Below are 10,698 nucleotides of genomic sequence, written 5' to 3' on the forward strand. Positions count from 1 at the left end.
TTATATATCGGTTTATTTCGATTCTGTACCGTAGAGTTCGAAATATACTTATTTACGGGCATTAGCTTTAGAAGTTAAAGTTTTAGTGGATGGAACAGTTTTCTTTTTTAAATAATTTTAGTTTAATTTTTTAATTAAATACAATTTTTAATTAAATTATTAAAATTTTAATCATGACAAAAAACTAATTTGTTATACAAATACATAAGAAATCTTCACTCGGGACTGAATTGAAAACCAAAAATCCGAATATTTTTGCCGTTGTGAAAATCGGAATCGGACCGATATATTGCTATATATCGGACCGATATATAACTAATCTGGAACGAAAAAATTATCGGTTTCGAAGATTTGATTTAAACAATTAAAAATAATTATAAGCAAAATTATAATTATTAGTAGGATCGAAAATTTTTAAAGAAGAAAGGAATAGATATTTTAACATAAAACTGTCTAATACTTAATTGTTATAATTAATGAATTAAACAAATTCTGAAAGTAAAACTTTAAAGAGAAATTTCTGTGAGAGAAATAGGGAACTCTATGAAAATCAATAATACTGCATAGGTGAAGATAATTATAATTTCTGTTAACTAATTATTTGAATTTAAATTAAAAATATTGAAAATTAAATGATATATAATTAAATAAATTTAATTAAAATTTATTAATAAAAACAAATCTCAATATAACCAAATTTGGTAATCTGCCAGTTTTAAAATAAATAGTAATAAATTATCAAAAAAAACTATTTGAAATATCAAGAAATTATAAATTTAATATTAATTAAAAAATTAAAATTACTTATTATATTCTTTAAATAAAAAAGGGTAATAAAGCGATGTTTGTCAAGATAAACTAAATACTGGGATATTAATTTTTTTCGTTTGTAATGAAGATGTTCAACTAAACTTTGGTATAATATGTACCAATATGTTTAGATCAGAGAATATTTAAAATGTTTTATATATCGGTTCCAATTTTGATACATAGTAGTGATATAAACTCTTGAATCAGACATGCTTTATTCAAAAAGTTTTTTATTTTCTAATGTATATACGCACTTATATATGGAATTTAAGCATTTATAAAATGCAAAGATTATGTACTATTAAAAGTGAATTAAGTCCTCACACCGAAATGGTACAATTTGTAATTTCTTATTCAATGATATAATGAAATAAACATTCGGATTAAAAACTTCTTCAACTTTAATAGCTAACGAAATATAAGCGTAAACAAAAATAAAATTTATTGCTGTTCATATAAGTATTTTTATAAATTATATTATATATATTATCATATAAACTTTGATTCAAAATTCTCTGTAAAGGGTATCTAAGCTTCGACAAAACCAAAGCTAATCTTTCTTGTTTTTTATATTTATTTTAAAATCAAGTTAAAACTGGAAATATAATATAATATAATAAGAATATTAAGAAAACAAATTAAGAAATTCCAAAAATGACAAATGCTTAATAATGACTTATTAATAAGTATTCATAAATATGCGAAAAATGCTGTTTTTAATAATAAAAAATGAGTTTAAACACCTTTTTTTATAAACCTTTTGAATAAAAATAAGAGATTTATCATATACTCTACATATTATTAATTTTGACGTTTATACTTATATTTCTCGCCAAAGTCCTAGAAGGATATTTAAATTTTTAAAATATTTGAGTTATACTTGTTGTTGTATATATATTAGATTTAGTATATAGATTATAGTGTATAGATTTAGTGTAAAAAAAAATATCAACTAATACAACAATATTTATATAAGATCTTGTACTGTAACCTTATAGATCTATTGTGCCTCCTTAATGGTTTCAGAGTGTTTTTCTTACTCTAATTGTCTTAATAAATAGTGTATCGAACCTATTTTTTAGATTTTTCTTAATCCAGCTAATATTAGATGGTCAGTTAAGTACTTGTTTGATATGTGTATCAGTGCAAGGTATGGTTTCGCGATCTTTTTCTCTTCTTTGAAGAAAAGACTGACATCTGTTTATCGCATAAATTTTCGCTTGAGTAATTGTTTTATGTTTGACCACTGCTTTCGACTATCTAAATTTATAAGCTGTAGTACAGCACATGCCTTGGAGGATTCTCTTCTGACCTATCTGACAGAGCTGTCATCCTACAATGTTAGGGATGTCTGACCTGAACAGATTTATAGAATTGTCGGGTTGGTTTTGCTTCACCTCAATGCGGGAGTCGTTGCTTTTTTTTGTGTACTGCGTTTGTCGTGTACTGATCACCTTGTCTATGTATGAACCAACGTTATTCCTGTGGTACCACAACAGGTCATTATTTGAGCTCAAGTGGGCTTTCTTGGTACACAAGGCCGCCATTCCAACCTAACGTAACTAGTACACCTGCCACGACTTCTGATTGATTGATTTTGTTCTCCAATTGAGAATCGTCATGTTGTGATATGTTGTCATATTATAGATTACTTGTAAGTTTTAGATATGCCATCTCAAAACCTATGATTATGTTTAAATAAAATTATATAAATCATATAACATATGTCCCACAATCAAGCAAATAAAGACGTGGCAGCAATCGGAAAGGTACTAGCATTTGTATGTTATATTGAAAATGATATAATTTCATCAATTACTTAACGTTTTCATCATATATATATATATTCATATTGATACTTCTGGAGTGTGCAATTACAAAAATACGATAGCAAATTGGAGAATGAACACATCTCCTTTGGAGATGTGTTACAAATTAATGATAATGATGACCAAATTATATGAATTCTTCTTCGCATTACTCTATCATCTATCGTGTTCTCCATATATAACTTAACTAGTGACTAGTAATTGATTTTTGTAAAAACCTAAAAATATTTGGCTAGACATATGAAAATTATATAGTTTACTATAACACGTACTTCAAACACTACTACTCACCAGCTAGAAATTGCACAAAGCCAGGCTCTGAGAAGACTTTTGAAGGTACCATGGTACTTTAGGACGAATAACATCCTCAGCGACCTCAAAATTGATCCGATCAAAAAATACATAAAGGATAGAGCCTAAAAATTATTTACAAAAACTGACAGGCTTACCAACACTGCGTTATCGAATCTCAGAATGGCTACAGGCTCCTCGGGGAGGTATGCAGATCTGAGGTCAATTATTGCTTAGTCTGATGAAGTGATAAACAATAATCCAGTCGAGGCGCAAAGAGGGGTTTTGAAGAAACCTCGCAGTTAATAGAGAGTAAAAATGCTCAAGTGCACTGACTCAACTAGCCTCAACATAATAATATATTTTAAAGTTACAAAAAAAAACGACCTAAAGTCCGACAAATAAACAAATATAATTTATTTATTAAAAAAATGTAGAAATATTAAAAAGGCGTTTGAATGATGCTATTAGAGTTGAGGGAATTTATATTGATTATTAAGCGGCATATTATTCAAATTATAATTTATAATGTCTAAGATCTGTTGAGATATATTTTTAAATAATATTTACAAAATCTTTTAAGTTTCGCAATAAACACAAATCATTATCGCATATTACATTATAAATAATATCTTAAAACTCACTGACCTGTTCAATATTTTAAACTCAAAAGCCCAATTCCGTGAAAGAGTCATTACTAAAGTTCAGATTCAATGAAATTCACACCGAAATTTCAAAAAAAAGATACATATGTGAATAATGCGCGAAGGTGTAAATATGTAAATGTAAGTACATAGTTAGAGGTGTAAAATTTTTTGCAAACTTAAATATTAATATTTTTATTTGTTTATTATAATTTTTACCGTAATTACAAAGAGCATGTGATAAATTGTGAATACTGACTGCTGGCTCTTAAGATACAAGATTGTAATTTTATTCAAGACGAGCTTAACTTAAATCGTGCGTACATTGGAAACAAACTGTGAAATCAGATCAAAGCACTAACGCCTATTATAAACTACACAAAATAGGTTGATTAATTCTTTTATCTAATATATATATATATATATTCTGTAAACAAGTACTGAAATACACTATTTACTTATAATTATGCATTAAATTCATCTGTTTTTAGAAGGCGAAATAATTTAATATTTTTAACTTACACGTTTCGTTTTCAACTCTTTTGAATAATCTTTCATGTTCACAATTGTTTGTGTTAATTTTAAATTGTGCTCGTTTAACTTTTAAAGAGTTAAACGTGCTAATTTTTAACATAAACAAAATCAAAATGCTCTATTAACGAATGCAGATTCGTAAAACTTTGAGTTGTGAGTTATATTTACTTTTTTATTACTATTAAACACTTTTGAGTAATATATATCAGTAAGTTTGGTTTTTATTTTATTTATAAATTTGTGTAATCGAAAAAATAATTGTACTCTTTTGCTTTCCAATTAAAAAATAAATAATGAATAATAAACAGGGTGTAGTCTAACCAATAGGTATAAATTTAGAAGATGATTCCAAAAAACAAGGAAACAGTAATCGAGATAGAGATACACTTTAAAGAGTTAAAGTGAAATTGCGTTAGATAGCTTTATTCTTTTCGAAGTGTTTGCTAGTGTTTACTCACTCGGGACCAAAACTAACAAGTCTCAAGTAATCACAATAATTAAATTGAATGGATTACGCTTTGGAATTGTGTCCAAACTTTAGCACTTTCTAATCTTGGGCCCAGCGATTACTGGCCTTTTATAAACATTAAAAATATGTTTCAGGGAAATAAGTTTTGCTCAAATGAGAATTGATTACCGAAACTGAGTTTGAATCAAAGACAAATTGTTCTACAAGAAAATATCTTGTGATCAAAAAAGAACGAGAATTGAAAAGAACGATTGCGCTTATCCAATCGGTAAATTTTTTTTATTTTCGCGCTGGCAACACTATTATACGCATTCTGTCAAAGTTTAACGCATATCGTACGATTAGTTTTTGTTTGGCGTCTATACAAAGAAGTCGAAAAATTCAATCGACCGAATTGTGCTTCGAAGGTTAACCGAAACCGAAAAGAGAACGCCAAAGTCGGTCCAAAATCAAGGTTCTGCTGACTGTTTTCTTCGATATTCGTGGTGTGGTGCATTATGAATTCGTTTTGGACGGTCAAACGGTCAATAAGGAGTATTATTTGGCCGTTATGCGTCGTTTGCGTGAGGCCATTCGCAAAAAGAGGCCAGGTTTATGTAAGGAAAACTCATGGATTTTACAGCAAGACAACGCACCGGCTCACACAGCGTTGGTTGTGTCGCAATTTTTGGCCAAAAACTCCACCAATATCATCAACCAAGCACCGTACTCTCCCGATACGGTCCCGTGTGACTTTTTCCTCTTCCCCCGACTCAAATCGCCGTTGCGAGGACCATAGAGCTGTTTTGGTCAGTTGGCTCATTAACACTGGTTTGGCTGGGCACGAGATCAACCCTTGGTCTCAACCATTTTTGAGACACTTACAGTCTCAAAAAAATATTTACAAATAATTAAATATAAGAAATAATTCCAAAACCACTGATGAAGGATATTTGGCATCTTGTAATAGTTGTGATAGGCTTTTCGCTCTTTGTATATTATAAAATCTACTTAATTTTCAAATAAAGTATAAGAAGAAGTATTTTTTTCTATAAAAACTTTCGGGTCTATATTCTTACTGACCTGATATAACTTAAAATAAAGGACATAGTCAAGTTAATAGAGTTGTCTACTTGGTTCTCTTTTACATAAATAAGGAAGTCGTTCCTACTTAAAGAGATACTGTTTGTGCGATAAATGCTTTCGAATTCTATATTTAAGGTCCTCTATCAGGTATAGCGTGCAGAGATTGTCGCATCCGTACTATCATAACGGACTATTATTTTTTGCTCAAGCAAACTGTGATACACATGGTTGTCTCATCCAACTTAACTTAACCTTATTTAATTTAATAGTTTTTTATATAAACTCAAAATAATATTTTGTTTTTGGGTTTACAATACTGCTGTAGCAATCAATCCTCTTAAAACTTATGTTTTCGAATATATAAATTTAAATAATATTCTAAATGATGCAGAATAATTAGATTAATTCATTTTTATTTTCTATTATGAGAACGTTTATAAGAAAACAAATTATAAGTTCAAGTTAACTTCAAGATAACAGGAGTCATAGCGTTACTCTAGTTACAAGAGTTATCAGGTCTCACGACCTACTTTACAATTTTAAATTGTATAGCTATATTGCGATCCTTTTCTTGCCCTTAAAGTTATAGCGTCCCAATACATAGCCCTATATTTCAATGCTGCGATTTTTTTTTATATACAAAAGATCTTTTGCTTGCGTTCTTTTTCTTGCCCTTAAAGTTATAACACCCCAATACATAGCCCTATATTTTAATACTGCGTTCAGATTTTTTATATAAAACTCAAGAATTCGATTATTGCAACTATCATAAGAACAATTAGAAGAACATTTATTCATGAAATAATAGAAATACTATTAATTTGATATACTCGTATCGTATTGGTTTCCTATCGAGGAAAATATCGAGGAAGTAAAATCGACATGTGAAGGAGGCAAAATTTGCTTTACTGAAGCAATTAGTTACTTTAATTCAAATTATGTAGTTATACTATCATACTATTTTATAGTATGATCACCATTTAATTAATAAGATTGTATCTTCACAAAATTTAATACCTTAATTGCCGTATAACAATTCTCATAGTATTTTTGGGCATTTTTCCACATCATTGACATAGAACTTGAAATATTAAAAAAATAAAAAAAAGCAATTGACTAAACGAACGGCACTTGAATCATGATTTCCCGTAGCTGCCAATTAATTTGTTTGATAAACACACCTATTTAAACCAGTGAACTTTATCACAATCTGACAAGTGATCTGCCGCTGCGATCGCAACGCAGGCAGCCAAACTAAAATGTACGAGAATGCATCAATGACAAACGTAAACAATATGGCATATGTATCTATCCAGCGATACTCGTATAGATACATATACTTAAATTGTCTTATTTACATTTATATCAAGCATTGCTACCGGCAGCATTTGTATGTTGTAAAAAAACGAAATGAGAGCTATATATTATGACGTCATTACATAGCGGGTAATTTGCAAATTCTTTTATTGCTTGTTTAGTCCGCTTAAAAATGTCACATTTATAACACTAATAAATTGTATCTAATACTTGAAACAATTTAATTAAATTCAATCGTCTTTGATGAGATTCGTATTTTATAACACGAACTCACACATAATAAATATATACAAAGGCTAATATAATAACTACATTTCAGATAAAATGAGGGACGAAATAATAAGATACTTTTTTTTTGAAAAATAACTTTTGTACTAATAATAAAAAAATAAAAATATATCCTCAATGCTTGCAATCCTACACAAGAAGCGTCATTGATTTCTTGTTTGTTATTCCGGGAATACGACATTCATTTCCTTCATTGATAGTTTTATTGTAAGCCCAACAATATCCTATAAGCTAAAAATTTAGGCGATACGCTACAGGGGAGCAAGCTGTAAGGATCTTCAGCTTGAATAATCTTATGAAGAGTTTTATAAAAAGTACGTAGTGATATAAAACGGGAGATATTGAAAACTTTCGCTTGCGTTACAATGGTTAACTTCGGAACTTTTAAGATGGAAAGAATTCTATAACATTCATTAAAGCGCTGGGCAGATCATGTCTTAATGGGTGTTAATCATCCCAGGAAATAATAAATCACTATTGCCACCTGAGTAAGAGAATAGTAAATTTGCATTGATGATGCTTTTATTATATCGTTTTAGATAATACTAAATACTATCAATTAAATGCCACCGGCAGCTAACAAAATAGCAAACGTGTGTCCTTATACCCTACCTTCCCGACTAAAATTCTGTAGGCACCATCTAATATTGTTTAAGTAGTTTAACACTTAAGACAAGTAACCGGAAACATAAATTTTGTATCACGAGAATCACGATTCACAGCTTTGACCAATTGAGGTTGGCGCCTTCAATGAGAGTATCGTGGTAGCTGTGATTACCATAAAACCCAAGCTTACGCGGATTTAATGTGCAGTTCCATTCTGCAACCGGGTGCTGTGCCTCAACGAACAACAGAGATGGATAGTTTAGATCAGATCATTTTCTAATGCATCACTATCTATTCTATTCTATCTAAACTATTCTAGTTTATTTGATTAGTTGTATAAATTTTAGATTAATTAATTTTAGATTGATTTTTGAAGATAACCATATTTATATATGAGGTATAAAAATCAATAATGAAAAACGATTAAAGATTTTACCCTTACTTAATCATTTATATTGATATAATTTGTTAGTTAATTTTGAGTTTTTATTTGTTAGTTCAATCTATTCAACAAAACAGACTAGTTTTAGTCTTTCACTTGCAAGTATTCGTGTTACTGACAATTTCAATCAAATTTAATATATATAGGTAATAAGTTTTTAATACATTTCACTTTATATATATTTATGTTCATATAAATACTTTGGGCACAGTACAATACGATTAAAAACTATAATGACAGAAGTTAGATTAGTTCAACATAGAACTTATTAATACAAATATCAATTTCTCTCGGAGATATCTATTGTCTGAAGAGCATCACTTCAAGTTGATAGAAGGTGGTGTGCTAGATTAATAATTATTTTTGTTATAACTCCATATGTGTGCTTGACAATATGATCTTCTAAATTAAGACTGTTCCGACCAGATACGACCGCCGACCAATCAGTGTAGATTGGAGGGTCACAGAAACAAGTACGTACGTCCATGATTTTTTTGAAAAAAAATAAAAATATAAATTGGTGATAATTTTAAATTTGGTTTTATGAGTTATTCTTTTGAATTCAGTATTTTGGGATAACATTAAAATAAAATATTTTGATTTTACCAAAATATATATAAAGGAAAGTTTGGGTAATTGTGGTAGATTAGTAACATGTCGCGGGCCGCATGTGGCCCGTGGTTCGTGCTTTACACATACCTGTTCTAAATCAAATTAAGGAGAACCGATAAATCTATCTAGGTTACCTCAGTAACCTTATAGATCTTGCAACTAAACCAGAAGTCATTCGTCATTGCAATAATGAATTGTTTTCTTTTTTATCTGAGTCATAGCATTTCACGACCTCATAGCTCTTGCTACTAGGCCATACATCATTCGTCAATATAATTGTAAATACACCAATGCTCCTAAACAGTTAACATATCAACAGATTGTATTGAGATATTGCTCTCAATTATGTCGAACTCAGCACCTATTCTCTATTGTTATCATATCTGTTTGAAATAAAGTAAAGTAAAGGTAGTTAAGAAATATTTATTGAATTACTGGAGACGATAGCTGCAGACTTTGTTGCGAAAAAGAGGAAACAGCAGAACACATTTTGTGTCACTGTGATAGTCTTGCAAGACTCAGACTTCGCTACTTATCCACTGCCTATCCGCTTATAACGGAATTAGGCAACATCTCTCCAAAGGACATATTGGCATTCTTAACTGCTACTCGTCTATGGAACTGAAGTGGGTATGTCACAATAATCCTCGAGGATGGAGTGAATCGGAGAAAATTTAAAAAAATGAAATTCAACAATGGCATCAGTTCACAAGGCTACCACTCTACCCTAAATTAACCAATTGAGTTTAGATAATTAAGCAAAATAAAAACGTTTCCTCTTTGTGGATTTCACAAATTTATGTGGAATATTTGTAAAAACTATAAACTAATATTTATTACAGATTTTAAAAAACGATTTAAATTCACTGCAAATGAATTATTTTTAATTACACAATTTACTAAATTGCTTTACAATTTTAAATTCCTGAATTAAATTCGCTAATTCCAATTGAAATAACTGCAATCTTTCCATTATGAGCACTTGTAATAAAACAGCATTTAGTTCGGCTTAATAGACAAATACACCCTAGTAATCTAGATAGTCACTTCTATTAAACAGTTTATCATTTAAACTACATTACAATTATTTAATGTGCGTTGGAGCAATTTTCCGATGAAGAAAAGAAAACGATTTGCTTGAATAAAAATTTAAGATTTGCGCTGTCGTGATAAATTGTAGAAAATTTAGTTTATTGTGATAGTTTGAGATAATAAAATTTTTACATCTTTACAGAAGCTTAAAAGTTCTAAATGGCGGATAATTTAAAATAAAAAAGAAACAATCGAATATACTTAATGTCTTTCGTGTAAAACACACAAGTTTATGTTCGTTTAATTATTTAATTAATTTGATTATTTAATTAACGTGCACAGATTAAAGAACAAAGAAGGGCCGCATTTCTTAATTAAGTCATTTAGTGTTTATATTAATTGTGTAGACAAATCTTAAAAAAACGTACTTACATAGTACAATAAAGTAAATTGCTAAAAATAAATATATAATAATAATGTATTAATTACTTCAATTAATTAAGCATCTTAACAAGTAGGCATATTTTTATTAGCATAATAGTTGTCTAGAATTATAAATATAATATCAATTAATTAATTATAATTATAATATTTAAAGCATAATACCTAAACTGATATTTAGATCGATAGATAGATTTTATACGGGTTGGGAACTTGTCACCACGTCACTGCATCCTTTGAGGATTATTGTGACACACCCACTTTAGTTCCATAGACGAGTAGCAGTTAAGAACGTCATTATGTCATTTGGAGGCGGTT

The 10,698-nt window shown here is 29.3% G+C and overlaps 1 protein-coding gene across 1 annotated transcript in view; it reads left to right on the forward strand.

Annotated features, from left to right (window-relative positions):
- Window positions 1-10,542, forward strand: part of LOC119666592 (aryl hydrocarbon receptor nuclear translocator-like protein 1) — a 13,035-nt gene extending 2,493 nt beyond the window's left edge. The window contains exon 3 of the mRNA XM_038075872.1: window positions 10,538-10,542. Within this exon, the coding sequence (XP_037931800.1) occupies window positions 10,538-10,542 (5 nt within the window). The remainder of the gene's footprint in view (window positions 1-10,537) is intronic.
- Window positions 10,543-10,698: the final 156 nt, after the last annotated feature.

Source organism: Teleopsis dalmanni, chromosome 1 (genome assembly GCF_002237135.1).
Source record: "Teleopsis dalmanni isolate 2A chromosome 1, ASM223713v2, whole genome shotgun sequence".
In the NCBI taxonomy this organism is placed as follows: Eukaryota; Metazoa; Arthropoda; class Insecta; order Diptera; family Diopsidae; genus Teleopsis; species Teleopsis dalmanni.